This window comes from Megalobrama amblycephala, linkage group LG2 (genome assembly GCF_018812025.1).
Source record: "Megalobrama amblycephala isolate DHTTF-2021 linkage group LG2, ASM1881202v1, whole genome shotgun sequence".
NCBI classification, from domain to species: domain Eukaryota; kingdom Metazoa; phylum Chordata; class Actinopteri; order Cypriniformes; family Xenocyprididae; genus Megalobrama; species Megalobrama amblycephala.
Window position 1 is genome coordinate 5,423,820 of NC_063045.1, and position 18,664 is coordinate 5,442,483.

Sequence of the window (18,664 nt, forward strand, 5' to 3'; positions counted from 1 at the left end):
CGGCCAAACGTCTGACGATCGGCCCAACAGCACAAACACGGCGCTTCAGAGCATGTGATTCATACGTGTCCTCTGTCATTACCGCTGACACGCTTAAGTGGGTTTTTCAGATTAAATATGTCAGATCTTGGTTAATTTTCATTTGGCGAAGCCCTTATTTTTCAAAGTTACAAATGTACACGCATTTTCCCAGTTTTTTCGCTCTATTGTTTCCAATATCTCATTAAAACAATCAAAGTTGAGTTCAATGCATCGAGAGTATTTGTGCGCAAAAGTTATCTCTTAAATTTACTCTGAATGTGGCATTCCAAAAATTCCAAAAAAAATAATAAAATAAAAAATATTTATAAAAAATATATGTTCAAATATTAAATTTTAGAAAATACATGTAAAATATTAAAAATAAATAAAAATAATAATTTTAAAAAATCATTCTGGATTTATATCTATAATGAACGGATGAAACATGTTTAAAACAGAATAAAATTAAATGTTTATAAAAATATATAATATTTAATATGAATAATAAAATGAAAGCCATATTCTGTATTAAAAATAAATATGAATGAATAAATATAATGAATATTTAAACAACATCCTGAGTTTATACCTATAATGAACGGATAAAATGTATAAAATTACATTTTTAATAAAATATATATATATATATATATATATATATATATATATATATATATATATATATATATATATATATATATATATATATATATATAATAAAATAAAATGCACATACTACATACTACATTAAAAAATATAAATACAATACAAAATAAAATAAAATCATTTTGGGTTAATATCTATGAAAAACAGATAAAAAAATAATTAAATTAAATAATTTTTATAAAATATATATATTTTATATTTATTACTAATATTAAAAATAAAAATAAAAAATATTTTTAAATCATCTTGGGTTAATATCTATAATGAACAGATAAAATGTATTAAATTACATTTTTAATAAAATGTCTATATATTATAATATTTAATATAATTAATAAAAATAAAATGCACATACTACTTAAAAAAATATATAAATACAATACAAAATACAAATAATTTTGGGTTAATATCTATGATGAACAGATGAAAAAAAAAATTAAATACTTTTATAAAATATATATATATATTATATTTATTACTAATAATAAAAATAAAATGCATATACTATATAAAAAATAAATATAAATAATATTTTATAATATCATCTTGGGTTAATATTTATAATGAACAAATGAAACATTTAATATATAAATAAAAAATATTTTTTTTATAAAAATTATATTACAATATTTCATATAAATAATAAAATTCATATAATACATTAAAATGAATTTAAATAAATAATATACACTTAAATTTTATAAAAATATATATTACAGTATAACACAGTCTATGATAAAAAAATATATAGTTTCATGTCTTTTAGTCCATGTTTGTTAGGTTTGAGCTCATCTATATACTTCTGTACTCTTAAACATTGACTGCAAAACTTTTACAGTCAAAAATATTGACAATCTTGCTAGTTTACGAGACTTTTCTCCGGCTAGCACATTGCTGTCGTGCACAATTGATTTCTTCCACTTCCTGTTATTCGTACACCAGAAAGAGAGCAGCAACAAGGTACATGGCACAAAAAGAAGCCTCGCATTTTCAAAACAACATTAAATGTCTTCGGCAGCCGAGGAGGGGATCGTCCAACTGAGACGCGTCTTTTCCCGAGCACCGCAGACGAACGTTGTTAGTCATTGCGACCGATAATATATATCGTCAGACATTTTGTCATTTGTTAACACCATTAGAAGCGCACGAAAACAGCTCAGATTGACTCCCGGAGGTGTGGAAGGCTGATCGTGAGGTATGATTTCGGCGGCACACATCATTAATTTATCGTAAAGAGCTGGGACTGGCTTTGTTTTGTCCTTTAAGGCAGATTTAACAGATGAAAAGGACGTTCTGATGGTAAAAACGAGGCGACTGACGCGATGGAGTGTGAATTCATGTGCTTTTATGCGAGGATGTGAAGTACAGGAGTTTTGCATAAACCATTAGTGGGTGTCACGCCTTGCATAACAGAAACGTTTATCACACGAGAAGCCAAAATGTGTGCGGCGTTTCTCTGACTCTCCTCAGGATGGTTTGTGTTTGACACAGACCAAAAGAGGGCCAAAAAAGACGAGTCTTGATACAGTCATGGCATCAAAACTCTGCTGCCGTTTTTCTGTACGATGTCCCAACAATGATCAATAAAAACGCTGTGTTGTGTCGCAGTGCTCGTTTGTTTCATGCATGCAACTGCGCTATTTGTGGCGTGTTTGTTTAAGTGGGACAGGACCGTGTATGTGGGTTATGGTACTTTCCGGCGCTGTAGCGTTTTGAAGTACAACAGCACACAGATGCTTTCACAGCCTCAGATCTCAGACAGGCACAAACACATCTTCACATCTCGTAATCCAAACAACCAGAGGGAGACGTGAGGGCTTTCCTAGAGAGCGCGTCAAAATTTCGGGAGGGTGCGAAAAGGATTTTCTGTCAGCGCCGACTCGCATCTCATTCAGGATTATGCCAGTGTTTTGTGTTTTAGGGATGAAATAATTCACCCAAAAATGACAACACAGTCAATATTTACTCGCCCTCAAACCCTTATGATTGACTGTCTTTGGTAAAACACAAAATGAGAAATTTAAAAAAATCTATTGCACGAATACAAAAGACTTGATATATAGAGTATGGCTCCTTGGACCGTATTTTTGACAGAGAATGGCACCTATTCCCATTCTCTGTCAATATATGGAAAGCAACTTAAACATTTAGTGAAATATCTCCATTTCTTGTCGCACAGAAGAAGAAAAGTTTAGGTCAATAAGAGATTGAGGTTCCTACAGGAACTATTCGAGTTTCTATTCGAAAATCAGTTAAATCAACTCTGCTCGGAGTACATATGGTCTCTCTCTAAATAGTGTTATAGTAAAAATGAAGCAGAGTTCAAGTTAATGAGATAATTACGCAATTAATTAAGTGATGAATGAGCATTATTGATGAACACCTGCTGTTAACAAGCAGAACCACTGAAGAAAGGATAATCCTCCTCTGCTGAGATCTTGAGAGATATAATGTCTTTTATCTTCAGGTGATTTCATCAAAGACTGTGGCTGAAGTCAGTTGTAGTTCTTGTGTTTCTCTTTGCTTCATTGACTGCTTGTTAACAGCAGGTGTTCATCACTACTGCTCAATCACTTAATCACTTAATTATCTCATTAACTAACTCTGCTTCAGTGTTACTTCCACACTATTTAGAGAGGGACCATATGTACTCCAAGCAGAGTTGATTTAACTCTGGGGATTTTGCTGTGTAACATATGTCTATGATTGGCCATTGTGTCCATGTGATCAACAGACATGTCTGTGATTGGCTACAATGATCAACGCTTCAAAAACATCCGTTATCGGATCAGTCTATCAGCGGATAGGTGTCTGCTGATAAACGCCTGCTTTCAAACGCTCCCGTGTGTATCTGTGTAAGCACTTGATGAAGAGCATCAAAGACATCTACTTACAAGATGTTTTTGAAGTGTTGATCATTATAGCCAATCATAGACATATCTGTTGAGTGCGTGAACACAATGGCCAATCAGAGGTGTTTGAGAATCTGTTCAACAGCTCTAAATGCTAGAGGGAAATTCTGGTATCGTCACGTTTCTGACCAAAGTCGGTACTTTTGTCAACACTATACTGTACCTTTAAGATTTCTATATGTAAATGTGCTTAAACTGCACCCATTTCCATTCTCTGTCAATATATGGAAAGTAGCCTGAACATTTAGTGAAATATCTCCATTTCTTGTCGCACTGAAGAAGAAAAGTTTGGTGCAATAAGCGACTGAGGTTCCTAAACTGTTCCTGTTTTTTCTACAGTACCTTTAAGATTTCTATATAAATGACCCCTCTGTTTTGATCGGCTAAGCTTGAAGACATGATAACGAACAGATGTGAGGTCTTACCTTGCGCCAGCCTCTCCAACCTCTTGCCGTGCTCGGGAGGAATTGCATACCTGCGGTGAAAAGGAAAAAACCGAGATCAATTAATGGGATCAATAGAAAAGACGAGAGGGAAAGACACTGGAGGGACGCACAGCGAGACGCCTCTGTGCGAATCACTCTCTGATCATCATACGCTTTTCTACATCCCTCAAAAACATGAAACGCATCTCAGAGAAGCGCACACAGAACATTTCACCCCTATTTCACATTCACCAGTCATACGCTAGTTTAAAGACAAAGGCACTCAAATGTCACTAAGACAAAGCCTGGAAAATTACTGCACGAGGGCCAATTTATTTCGGCTAATCGGCTCAAACATGCGCAATAATAATATTCCACCCGAAACTGCAGACTGTGCTGTGCTGCATAATTTGAAATGATTTTGCTGGGGAAGGAAACAGTATAATATCTTCTGTGCTGCTAAAGGTTCAATTCGCTTGACGTGGTTATTGACATTGTCTGTATTAGCCTAATTATTTCCTCAAGTTACCAGAGAGTCGAGACCCTCCCGAGGCCCTGAACGCAAATGTAAATCCGGTGCATCACCCTCCCCTGGGCTCCAGCTCCAAATCACACATTCACAAAGAGGAGGACATGGCTTTAGGATGCTTTTGAGCTGCATCACACTGTCCTCTACTGGCGGCAGGAGACAAAACAGGGATTTTACAGGCAAGTGGCACTTTCTAGTTAAACACAGGCCAATTTCACAGCAGTGGTTTTCTCTACACAGACGGAGGATCATCTGAAAGTCAACTGAATACCAAGTGGACAGATTAAAAGGTTGTGTTTGTATGCAGCTGATGGGATACACAGAATGGGATACACATTTATAATGTCTTGTGGCTTTTACTGAAGAAAAAGGAGTAAAAGTACAAGGAGGGACTGGAACTGAAAGAACACCATGGCTTAACATGTGCATGTACTAACCAAACAAGAACAGTATGGAAATATCTATGGAGGCTAGTTAGGAGTATGCGATTCCCATATTCATATCAAATTAGCAGTAGCATGGTATCCCAGTTTAGGAGCTCTGTGCCTCTTGAACTCAATGATTGCTGCTTTTGATACCTTAACACATATCTTGAAATTAGAGTCATTGTTAGAGACCTGACACTACTAGCAAACTTTCACAAAGGAGGCGTTCTTGCATTCAAAAACATCTAGACACAATCTAAGCTCAATATAACTGGATCTCAAGAAAGTTTAACAACTTTAAACTTTAATACATTGTCTTTAATCTATGCCGCTCATGGCACACAACACTAAAAAGCAGTGAGGTGCCAAAGATGTCCTAAACAGACCAATAGTACAATTCAATCTGCAACAAACAGGGTTGCTAATCACTTCCCATGATGACATGCATTTGTTGCATGGTGCCTTAAAACATCAAAGACGGAGCCATCAAGAAATCGAACGGCTGCCCACAAGTGCCCCTACCGCCCACAACTCTGAAGACGTTGGCAGTAGTAGATTTAATTTGGTGTTTGAGGTGCCACCACAGATCAATAATAATTAGATGTCTCTTTCTCTCCTTTTCTAGCAGATAAAAGCCGGATCTGATGGGCGGCTGTAATTAGGGTACAAATGCTTCCTGCCAGCAGGAGTATCTTTACACCCCACTAGCCCCACCATATCAAGCTGACACTAACTCTATCTGGCAACCAAAAAATGCAGAAGCTCAATTCGATCTGGAAAAGTCTGGGGAAGAAGCAAGTATTGATGAAAAAAATCACACCTGGGCACCAGAAATCAAGCCAAATCCAAGGGGTTTGACTTGGTGTGACTGGAAACGCCCGCTTGGAGGAAGGCCTCTAGTCTTATGAGGTTCCTCATGTACCACCGGAACAACAAAATTAACAAAAAGTGTCCAATAAACACCGTTTGGGATTTTGTGACAAGGGTACTTAGATGCCTGGGCATATGTAAGGGACGCATCCCATTTACCTTGTTTATGACCCATGAAACAATTCCGTACTTCACTTCCCAGATGCAAAGTCTCTCCAATCCCACGCCGGCAACACAAAACCCCAACCTGCCAAACGGCACCGACGCCACCAGCGGCGTTAAGGTTTTATTTGTCATCATCTCGAAGAGGACAGGAACAAGAAAACAAGCAATAAGAATCAAGTTATCCCCTCGGCTGCGGCACTCCCTCTCACAGCGATTATTTCCGGCAGCGTGCGCACCACTTTGGGCCACTCCGCAATCTTTAAGAATCTGACACTAGATCTCAGGAGGCGGCGAGAATTATGACTTTGATGGGAGGAGAGTTGGAGGCGAATGAAGTTAATTTCACAGTGGCTGAACAGAGGGTTAGGCAAACAGCTACCACACACACTTTAACATACTGTAATTACCAGAAAAGTAAAACGGATTCAATTTCAAAAGCGGAAGGGGGTGTTTGGGTGGGGAGGACGAGCGCACACAAAGTTGCATTAAGCCGAGTTGAAGGGTGAGTAAATTTTCTCCTCTTTCCTTTTTTTTTTTTTTTCACTAAGCAAGAGTCTTGCCGTTCTCTGTTATGCTGAGAAGCGACGGAAAGTTAACTTGAGATAAGGCCTCCGGAGAGCGAGAGAAAGAGAGAATGCTTAGCTAGAGACATCAAGAGCTAACACTTCAGAGAGATATGAGGACACAGAAGAAATGGAGACTGAAAGATACTCAAGAGAGCAAGAAAGACTTACGCAACTCCTCTCAAAGAATCACGGTTTTGGACCCTTATCCATTTGGACACCTGTGCGTACCGGACCAGGACTCAAACATGCTACAACCCTTTCAGATGATCCATGTCAATGCATTAAACGCTACAGATACAAGCGTCAAGCGATAGCATAAAATCTGGCCCTAATGCAACTTTTAAATAAGGAGTCCTTGTTACCTCTTGCATTTGCATTCACTGTTTTAGGGATCCCACATGTTTTGATCAGGGATTACAAGTGAAAGTGTTTCATTACAGTTTGTTATTAGCAGAAACAGTATTTTTACACTCTCACGTTATGATTAATAACATTCTTTTAACTTTCCTTAAAGACAAACAAATGCGCTTGTAACTTGTGGATCTGTGAAACATTTACATTTTGGTGCATTTATGTACTTCTAATTAAATTGAAAGGATAGAGATGACTGATGTGTGATAGAAAGCACATCTTACAAGAGCTTTTTTGGTCTTAAGAGAAAGTTGTGAAGTTCACAATGAAAATTTCAGCATTACCACCAGTGCCGAACATCATTAAATGATACTTTTGTAATCGTGGGAACCCTGTTGTTCACTGTGTAAACTTCACTACTTTCAACCCAAGTCTTAAAAACGTTCTTTTCGTAAAAGCAATCTATTATGCTTTTCATGTCACGCATTACGCTTGTGTTGAAGCCCTTTTCTACAGTCCCCACAAAGATCCAACATTAAACAAAACACCCTTGATTGACTACTGCTTTCCAGCTTGAGGAAAAGAAACGGGACGCACAGATGGATGAAATATCACTCTGTACAACAGCCCGAGATACTGACAAAACAGCTGCGTCTAATGAACACAGCAACAGGGGCTTCTTTAGGATGACACAAGCCAAGGGCATCAAGGACTAGTGTGCAAGTATGCAAAACACACATGCATCCTTTTCAAAAGAGGGGGAAAAAAATGACAGCATACACCAGGGAGGAGACCAAACACAAGAGGGAGGGGGGATGCTATAAAAGAAAAATGTGAAGAAAAAAAAGAGAGAAATGTCTTTAGTGAACTCACATGTGGAAAAAAGGACACTAAAAGCATGTTTATTTGAACTCTTCCAGCACGGGAAAAACATCCAGTCGGAAAATTGTGCATTCTGAACCTCAAAATACAGTATTTAAGCGTCTCTCCGCAAGAAAGGAGAGTCAAGTTGAACTTCAGGAAAACAAACCAACAGAATACCAAGTCATTTCAAAGGCATTTTGCTTTCTATCGAGGGATGTTATGCTTGGTTTACACGTCTTTTAAGTCAGCACCTGTTGTCAACATCTTACTTGATTTCAATGCAAAATTATCCAATGAATAAAAAAAGGGCAAATACTTCAACATATGCTGCATTTTTTGCTGCACAATACTTCTCATTTATGTACATCTAATGCTCTAGAGGATTTACTACGCAACGAAGTGCGTCTGAATCGATTTGCTCAATTATAAAGAGCCTGTTGTGCGTTTAAATGCGGTAAGAGCGAGATACAGTGAGACAAAGCACACATGATTCATCTCTCTCGATGACATCATCCTGAACGTTCACAGCTGAGGTGAATGACAATGGTGCCCCCATGTGGTCAAAAGCTGATCTACATTTAAGTTCCTTCATATTGTGCCCATAGATTATAGTATAGGATATTTGTGTGACACTTACTGTGAATGTACCACTTATGGACCACCATTTTATCTTCACAAGACTCATATGGCAAGCGTCAAGTAACTTTTTAGAAAAATGCTGGCAAAATGACCAAATCCGAACATATTTATCCACATTAATCTAGTTCATGTGTTCAAAAAAAACCTTTGAATCTTTTGAATTCAACTAAATGCCCATACATAGTAACTGTAGGATGCTCACCAAGACTTTGGTTGCCCGAAATGTAGGTAGTTGATGCTGTAGAGGTCCATGTCCTCTGTGTGCCAGGCAAAGGTGGTTTTCCACATGCCGAAGTACAGGTAAGGTGTGTTCACACCCTCGATGACGATCCCACACTCCTGCTCCACCATGTCCAGAAGAGTGTTCAGATGGCCGATGTTCCACTCCGTGATGTCCTGTACCAAGACAAAACATAGTACAAACATATATGACTAATTTTACACAACATTTATTGCATGCACAAGAAAAGAAAACAAATATAACATATAATAATTCAACTGCAATGACTGAAAATGATTTATAAACATTCATGATATGGAAATATTTTAACAAAATGTTTTCGACAGCATTTGTGGCATAATATTGTTTACCATATAAAAAAAGATATATTGAGATACACATCAAAAATATTGAGATATACATAAAAATTAAATTTGAATAAAAAAAACAATTTGATAAAAACCAAAAAAAATGTAATTGAACAAAAATACAAGCTTCACACATTATACTTTTAACAATCTTACAATAATGCTATAAAAATACCTTTAGAAAATAAATTTGATCAAAAACTTATATATATATATATATATATATATATATATATATATATATATATATATATATATATATATATATATATATATATATATATATATATATATTATTTTTTTTTTGTAAAGGGAACCATGAACAAAAATACAAGCTTCGCAAATTCTATGTATAACAACCTTAAAATTCTGCTATAAAAATACAAAAGAAATCATTAAAAAGCACCTTTAAAAATTTAATTTAATCAAAAACAATTTAATAAAAAAACAATTAAACGAGCCACAAACAAAAATACAAGCTTCACAATTTCAACTTTTAACAACTTTAAAATTGTGCTATAAAAACACAAAAATTACTTAAAAGTACACGCTAGTCTCGTTTTAAACATATAACATGTTGATTTTTAGCTGTACTTTTGACACCATTTGTATTTTCACACTTATAACTTGGCCTAAATTTATTATAAGTGTCTGTGATTTTTGTTATACAATTCCAAAAAAGAAAAGTGTTTTTGAAAAGTTAAACAACATTACGCTACAAGTTCTGTCGCTGCAGCTTAACTTGTACTGAAATCAGTTCAAATCATTGAATAAAAGTGAGCCTGTTGTGCTAAAACCTTAAACGGATGTTTTGTGACTAACCGGGTCGTAGAGGGAGCCGCTGATGTCGGCACCGTAAATGGGCGACACAAACGTCAGGTTTTTCCAGTATTTCCTTTCCAGGTCGTCAAAGTCCTTGTGTTGAGGGGTGCAGTACCTGCGATCGCCCAAGTTAAAGTGTAAATTATGCTTGAAGGACCAAAGAAAAACTGCCTGTAGTAAAAGTGCAAACTTACATCTTAATCTACATTCTTGAAAAAATACACATGAAAATGTACTTTTTACAAGCCAAGGTGCATTTCAATTAAATTCTACTCGCATTATTGACAGATAAGAAGGCAAACTTCACAAAGAAATCACATTATAGATAAAACAGACCATACTTTTTACTATTGGCCAGTTTGCGATATTCTCCGACTGTCATGGACTTCTTCTGGATGTTGTATTGAGTAAAGAGTCCTGACTGGCCCGTCACCACTTGCATGATGGGAGCGGGAATGACCATGTCTTCAATGGTATCATAGGAACGCCGTGGCTTCCACTCCTTCGGTGGAATAACCTGAGAAAACAATGGCGAAAGTACTTTAATACAGGTGATCAACAACTGTACAACTTTATTAAGTCCTTAGAAGATAAAAAAATGAATAAATGTATTCATCAAGTATTAATGTTCATTTATAAATATACTATTGTTCACAGTCATTCATAATACATTAATGTTTATTTATGCAACTAGATATGTTAGAAAATACATTAACCAATGTAAGGCTGAACACCGTTACTGACAATCCTCATTTTGGCTGCGTGAGATTCTCCAGCTTTGTTGTTGTTGAGCTGTTAAAGCTCCGCCCTCTTCTGTAAAGGGGGCCGGGAGCAACAGCTCATTTGCATTTAAAGGGACACACACAAAAACGGCGTGTTTTTGCTCACACCCAAATAGGAGCAAATTTGACAAGCTCTAATAAATGATCTGTGGGGGATTTTGAGCTGAAACTTATATTAGATCTTGTAAAGGAGCATTATAGGTCCCCTTTAAGAGTAAAAGCGTTAGACAAAAAGTTTAATATTTGAAGAAGTAAAGGCTCTTAAATATTATTTATATTTATATTAAAAAGTTCTTTTTTACAGCGATACTGATATACATACTCAGACAAAAATAACAAAATTGCTAAATTTTGCAATTATTTTAATTATGTTGCCTTATTATGGTATATAATAGTAATTATTATTAATAAATTGAGTACTGAACTGTATTTAAAATTAAAAACAAAGTACTAAATCTTATCATTACCACCACTGTCGCAGTAAGTCATGTGGGTAAAACTTTTCAATAAGATTGAATGCACATGAATGATGCTAATACATCATGTATAACATTTTAAGTTGTATACATGAACTTTAATAACTAAATAACTAAAATGAATAGTTAAATATGAATGAACTCAAATTAACAATAGCATGTTTATTCATGATACTTCATGCATTGATTGACTGAACCTCAAGTGTTACCATCATGCATACTGAAACCTTTTAAACTTAAAGGTAAAATTTGGGTCGGTACCTTTGCCAGACCAGCTCGATGAGCTCCTTGGCTCTCAATATAAGCCATGTACTTTCCAAAGTCCTTGAACTCCTCCATGGTGGGTCTGAAGGTCATGATCTTGTAGGAGGAGTTCGCTGGTGGAGGAGGTGCTGGAGCTTGGATCTGTGGTTCTGGTGTAATTTCTGCTGCAGATGGTTCTGGCTTTATTTCTGGGGTCAGGGCTGGTTCTGCAGATGGTTCCTGGGCTGGAACTGAAACCGAAACTGGTTCCTCACATGGCTGCGGATTCGAATCTGAGGTGTTTTCCACAGGTGAATCCTGGGCAGAGTCTGCTTGTGGAGTCATGTCTAAAGAGGGTTCGGGCTCTGCGAGTGCGTCTGGGATTGGGTCTGGAGGTAAAGACGGGTCCATGACTGCAGGTCAGCTAATGCTGCGGACGGAAATACACAAACACCACAGATCAAACATCAGCCTGATTCAGTTACCACACCACTGTCAGAAACACCCCGATTCATGTGTTACAAATGAAAACGTGTAAAATTTTCAGAGAAAAACTGCTGAGATGAACTAACAAGATGAAAAAATGAACAAGTATAAAGCCAATCTATGAATCAATGTACTAGAACCTTTTCTTCAATTCAGTCAATCAGAAACAATTATTGGCATTTGAGGAATAACTTTTCTGTATTTTTTTTTCTAACATCAATATTTTAGGTTAGGTTAATTTAAAATGAGCCTGAATCAATGAACTTATAAACTTAAGAATAAAACTAATCTATGAATCAAAACCCTTTTTTTCTTCAATTTAGTTGATCAGAAATGATAGTTGGTACAGTTTCTGTAAATGTTTATTTCCTAACATCAATATTTTAGGTTAGGTTTATTTCAAATAAGCCTGAATCAATGAATTTGCAAACTTCAAAATAAAACTATTCCCCTAAATAGTTGGTATTTGAGGAATAACTTTTCTGTAAATTTTTTTATTTTCTAACATCAATATTTTAGGTTGGGTTCATTTAAAATACACCTAAATCAATGTACTTATAAACTTAAGAATAAAACTATTTTATGGATCAAAAGCTTTTTTTCCTTCATTTCAGTCGATCAGAAATAATAGCTGGTAGTGGGGAATACATTTTCTGTAAATTTTTAAAATATACAAAAATAAACAAATAAATAAAATAAAAACGAGCCTGAATCAATAAGCATGTTACTATAAGAAACTTGTTTTTAAAAGGATGAAAAAAACACCCCCAATTCATATTTTACAAATGAAAACATTTAAAATCTTCAGAGAAAAACTGTGCTGAGATGAACTAACAAGATAATTATAAGTATAAAACTAATCAATGAATCAATGTACTATAACTTTTTCTTCCATTCAGTCAATCAGAAATAAATAGTTGGTAGTTGAGGAATAACTTTTCTGCATTTTTTTTTTATTTTCTAACATCAATATTTTAGGTTTTAGGTTTAGGTTTATTTAAAATATGCCTGAATCAATGAACTTATATAAAACTAATTTATGAATAAATATTTCTTCATCAATTCAGTCAATCAGAAATAATAGTTGGTATTTAAGGAATAGCATTTCTGTAATTTTTTTTTTCTAACATCAATATTTTAGGTTAAAGTTTAAAATAAGACTGAACCAATGAATTTATAAACTAAAGAATGAAACTAATCTATGAATAAAAACCCATTTTTCTTCAATTCAGTCAATCAGAAACAATAGTTTGTAGTTGACGAATAACTTTTTTACTTTTTATTTCCTAACATCAATATTTTAGGTTAGGTTTATTTAAAATAAGCCTGAATCAATGAATTTGCAAACTTCAAAATAAAACTAATCTACGAATCAAAACATTTTTTCCCCTAAATAGTTGGTATTTGAGGAATAACTTTTCTGTAATTTTTTTTATTTTCTAACATCAATATTTTAGGTTGGGTTCATTTAAAATACACCTAAATCAATGTACTTATAAACTTAAGAATAAAACTATTTTATGGATCAAAAGCTTTTTTTCCTTCATTTCAGTCGATCAGAAATAATAGCTGGTAGTTGGAGAATACATTTTCTGTACATTTTTTATTTTATTTTCATCAATATTTTAGGCTACAATTTAAATTAATGTATGAGAAAGTGTGTATATTTCATGTCCTTAAAGACAATATACAAAAATAAACAAGTAAAATAAAAAGCCTGAATCAATAATCATGTCACTATAAGAAACTTGTTTTTAAAGGGTGACAAAAACACCCCCAATTCATATTTTACAAATGAAAACATTTAAAATCTTCAGAGAAAAACTGTGCTGAGATGAACTAACAAGATAATTATAAGTAAAACTAATCAATGAATCAATGTACTATAACTTTTTCTTCCATTCAGTCAATCAGAAATAAATAGTTGGTAGTTGAGGAATAATTTTTCTGCATTTTTTTTAATTTTATTTTAGGATAGGTTCATTTAAAATATGCCTGAATCAATGAACTTATATAAAACTAATTTATGAATCAATTTTTCTTCATCAATTCAGTCAATCAGAAATAATAGTTGGTATTTAAGGAATAACATTTCTGTAATTATTTTTTTCTAACATCAATATTTTAGGTTAAAGTTTAAAATAAGATTGAACCAATGAATTTATAAACTAAAGAATGAAACTAATCTATGAATCAAAACAAGTGTTTGTATTTGAGGAATAATTTCTACTGTATTTTTTTTCTAACATCAATATTTTAGGATAGGTTAATTTAAAATAAGCCTGAAACAATGAACTTATAAACTTAAGAATAAAACTAATCTATGAATCAAAACCCTTTTTTCTTCAATTCAGTCAATCAGAAACAATACTTTTATGTAACTTTATTTCCTAACATCAATATTTTAGGTTAGGTTCATTTAAAATAAGCCTGAATCAATGAACTTGCAAACTTAAAAATATAAAACGAATAATCTACGAATCAAAACATTTTTTTCCTTAAATAGTTGGTATTTGAGGAATATCTTCTGTAATTTTTTTTTATTTTCTAACATCAATATTTTAGGCTACAATTTAAATGTTTTTAAATATTTCATTCAACATTTTTAAGCACATGAAATATACACACATTTTTCATTCATTTCAATTGTAGCCTAAAATATTGATGTTAGAAAATAAAAAAAATTAGAGAGAATTAAGAATTAAATTAAAAACGAGCCTGAATCAATAATCATGTCACTATGAGAAACTTGTTTTTAAAGGGTGACAAAAACACCCCCAATTCATATTTTTCAAATAAAAACATTTAAAACCTTCAGAGAAAAACTGTGCTTAGATGAACTAACAAGATAATTATAAGTATAAAACTAATCAATGAATCAATGTACTTTAACTTTTTCTTCCATTCAGTCAATCAGAAATAAATAGTTGGTAGTTGAGGAATAACTTTTCTGCATTTTTTTTTTATTTTCTAACATCAATATTTTAGGTTAGGATAATTTTAAAATAAGCATGAATCAATTAACGTATAAACTTACATATAGAATAAAACTAATCTATGAACACAATTTTAGTTGAGGGATACATTTTCTTTAACAAAATACAATTTATATGTTAACGTGTGTATATTTCATGTCCTTTAAGACAGAAATACAAAAAAAATATATAAGCCTGAATCAATGAACACATCACTATCAGTTTTCAAAGGGTGACAAACACCCTCAATTCATGTTTTTTAAATATAAACTGTGCTGAGAGAAACGAGCTGAACAACTATAAACCTAAGAATAAAACTAATCTATAAATCAAAACATTTATTCTGGTAGGTGGGGAATAACTTTACTATTTTATCTTTCATCCATTTACATCTTCACTAGTTCATTTCAAAGGCCTTGCGATGTGACATTAATTTTCAAAGTGCAAATATTCCAAGTAGAGTCTAAATAAACATAAAACTGCATGAATACAAATGATTCAAGAATAGAAAAATGTTGTTTAAAGCACTTTTAAATTATGTCTATAGCACAAAATTTCACTTCAAGTGCAAAAACACAAGCTAAGAGTAACCGTATGAAAGAAAATTATCAAAACGTATCAAATGAAAGCATAAAAAATGTTTCTACACAATCCAATTACCAAAAACTGAAAAGCAAATATCCCCCAGACATTACTACTGTCACCACGCTGAAATCCTCACCTGACCTGTTGCATTGCACACGCTTTCATCAGAAACACACAAACCAAACAACCACAAGAATGATGAAAAACACTGTACACTACAGCTGTGAAAAAACATGTACTGATATAAAATATGTGGGCAAACAGGATCTTGTGCATACGTTTTAAATTAAAAAAAAAAAAAAAAAACAGAATTTGCATGTTCTAGCAAATGCAAATATTTCTTCTCATTATTCTTTAAAGCACATTTTGAGATAAAGATGCCGTTTTGAAGCACAGTATTATAAATGTAAAATTAACCATACAGATTTAACGAGGGAAACGCATTTATACACTTTTGTCTATATTATGCATTTTATATCAGCATTTCATCATCAATTTTAAAGTTGCCAACCATAATAACATATAAAACATCTAACTAAATAACTGAAATGATAAAACAGCTCAATTTTCTGCACAGAATAGTCACATAGAGCCTGACAAACATGATGCTTTGCATATTTTCTTATGCACAAGGCAGTGGATTTTAATATCAGGCAGCTTAAACGGCATGCAAATACAGAACCTTATGACGAGCAAAAAAAAAAAAAAACATTATAATTTACTAATAAAATTATCAATAATAGCTAGAAGGTTCACGTTTTTTTTGCCAAACCGAAACAGACTTGCATGAAAACCCGATTTCATGCTCTCTCTGGACTGCTAAAACTTTAAATCACCATCTTAATTTGATTATATTTTAATGACTACACAAGATTAAGCATGCATGACTTAAATAATCAATAACTTCATCCCGGCTCACGTACAAACCAAAGAAGACATGCATTTCCACAGCTTTATTTAACTTTCACTAACTGTTACTTCGATTAGATATTAATAACCAATGATTTTTACAATTAAATATTCCGTTAAAATCAAACACGCATGCATCTTTCACTGCTTTCTTTGACTTTCACTAAATATATAACATTTAATGATATATTATTTTTCAAATAGTATTATTAAATCACATAATAGTCTAAGATTATGCATGAAATAAATAAACTGGTATGGATTTTGCATCTAAATATCGAATGGATGCTTTTCAATTCCTTAGACATATATCTATTTATCATTTTCATTTAATTAATAACCATACTATGGATTATATGTATTAAAATAAAGATTACATATGCATTGAAATAAAAATAATACAAATACAACCCAGCTCAAGTACAAAACAAACAGATTTCTGTTAATATCTTTCAATTAATATATTTAATTTGATTATATATTATTAATCACACTGTGTGCAACCATAAATATACAATAAATGCACGCAAAATTAATCTGAGCTCAAGTTCAAGCAGCATGAGAGATGGAGGGGGTTTAAATGGCCTTTGTGTATATGTGTCCTGACTATAGCACAATCCATCATGGCTACCAGGGCAAATGCATCCAAAAATCACACGATAAACTATCAAACCAGTGCATATATATCACATACTGTCACCTATAGAATAAATGCACGCCTGTATTTATGTGCAAATGCTCTAATGTGCTCATATTTCTCATTAGCAGCGCTTATGCTGCTCATTTGACAAGCATATCAACACAGCTGCTCTATAGCATCTCAAATAACAATAAAAACTCGTCCAATCCCCGTGAGCTCGACCCGAAACCACTACAACAGCACTATCTATCGCTTTACCTCCTGCTGGGGATCGTTTCTCGCTCTTTTTTCGCTGTTTTCTTGTCGATTCTGTCCGTTTTCTGGATTCGAAAGGCTCGATAGTGTTACAGCAGCGCTGGGCCGCGTCTCCGCCCACTGCAGCGCGACGTGTGCTGTGATTGGCCGTAGTGCGCTATTGCGTAATCGCCCATTGGCTGGCGCGTTTGATTGATGGCTCAACCGACCTATTGCTTTGTGTTTGTGCATTCTACTATCACGGAAAACACGTACCTCACGAAATAATAATGTCTTCCGGTATGATCGTACGCTTACGTTTGTAGTCAGTTGGGAAAATACAAAATATTCCGTTTATATTCGAAGTTTTTCATGTTTTAAGCATTTTTTGAAAAACATTACGTTACAAATAGAGGGAAAACTCGACGAAAACGACGTTTAAATATGTTTAAAGAGTATAAAAGCATATATACACATACACACAAACAACATACTATATAACCACTTTATTTGTTTCACAAAACAACCTTCAGGATTACAAGATCATACTTTGTGGCTTCGGGTTTCAGCATTTTAAACTCCTATGACTCAATGAGATCTTAAAGGATTAGTTCACTTTCAAATTAAAATTTCCTGATAATTTATCTTAATTAATCTTGTCATCCAAGATGTTCATGTCTTTCTTTCTTCAGTCGAAAAGAAATGAAGGTTTTTGATGAAAACATTCCAGGATTGTTCTCCATATAATGGACTTCACTGGGGTTCAACAGGTTGAAGGTCAAAATTACAGTTTCAGTGCAGCTTTAAAGAGCTCTACATGATCCCAGACGAGAAATAAGAGTCTTATCTAGAGAAACCATCGCTCATTTTCTAAAAAAAAAAAAATAAGACCCTTATTTCTCGTCTGGGATCACATTGAACACTTTAAAGCTGCACTGAAACTGTAATTTTGACCTTCAACCTTTTGGGATCCATTGAAGTCCACTATATGGAGAATAATAATGGAATGTTTTCATCAAAAACCTTCATTTCTTTTCGACTGAAGAAAGAAAGACATGAACGTCTTGGATGACATGGGGGTGAGTAAATTATCAGGAAATTTTAATTTGAAAGGGAACTTGGATATTTGAGTCATTCTACAAAACGGGTGCCATTTGGGTCCGCAACGTTTGATCAGATACATAAAGCACAAAAAAATGCTTTCCAAAGCTTAAGGTTATTAATTCAAGTGTTCTTTTTAACATGATATATAATAAAATGCTTTTTTTGAAGATTAGCAAACTATTTTTAATCATTTTTCATTATTACATAGCCAATTTCACGTCAGTGTTAACCAACATGACATTTGCATCTAAAATATTAGCAAATAAGTTATATATTTCTTCTAAACATATACTATTTTCAGGATTATATGTGTCCCTGTTTACACAAGATATATTTATGCACAATAAACATTTTTTTTGTAAATATTTTTAATTTAATTTAATACAA

The 18,664-nt window shown here is 33.6% G+C and overlaps 1 protein-coding gene across 2 annotated transcripts in view; it reads right to left on the reverse strand.

Moving 5' to 3' along the window:
• The window catches only part of kdm4b (lysine (K)-specific demethylase 4B), a 59,149-nt gene extending 41,803 nt beyond the window's left edge, over nt 1–17,346 (reverse strand). For both annotated transcript variants that reach the window (XM_048182267.1, XM_048182266.1), the window contains exons 1-6: nt 17,198–17,346; nt 11,363–11,774; nt 10,185–10,360; nt 9,844–9,958; nt 8,636–8,829; nt 4,025–4,074 (exon numbers count right to left, since the gene is read on the reverse strand). In XM_048182267.1, coding sequence (XP_048038224.1) covers nt 4,025–4,074; nt 8,636–8,829; nt 9,844–9,958; nt 10,185–10,360; nt 11,363–11,755 — 928 coding nt within the window. In that variant the 5' untranslated portion in view covers nt 11,756–11,774; nt 17,198–17,346. The remainder of the gene's footprint in view (nt 1–4,024; nt 4,075–8,635; nt 8,830–9,843; nt 9,959–10,184; nt 10,361–11,362; nt 11,775–17,197) is intronic.
• Nucleotides 17,347–18,664: the final 1,318 nt, after the last annotated feature.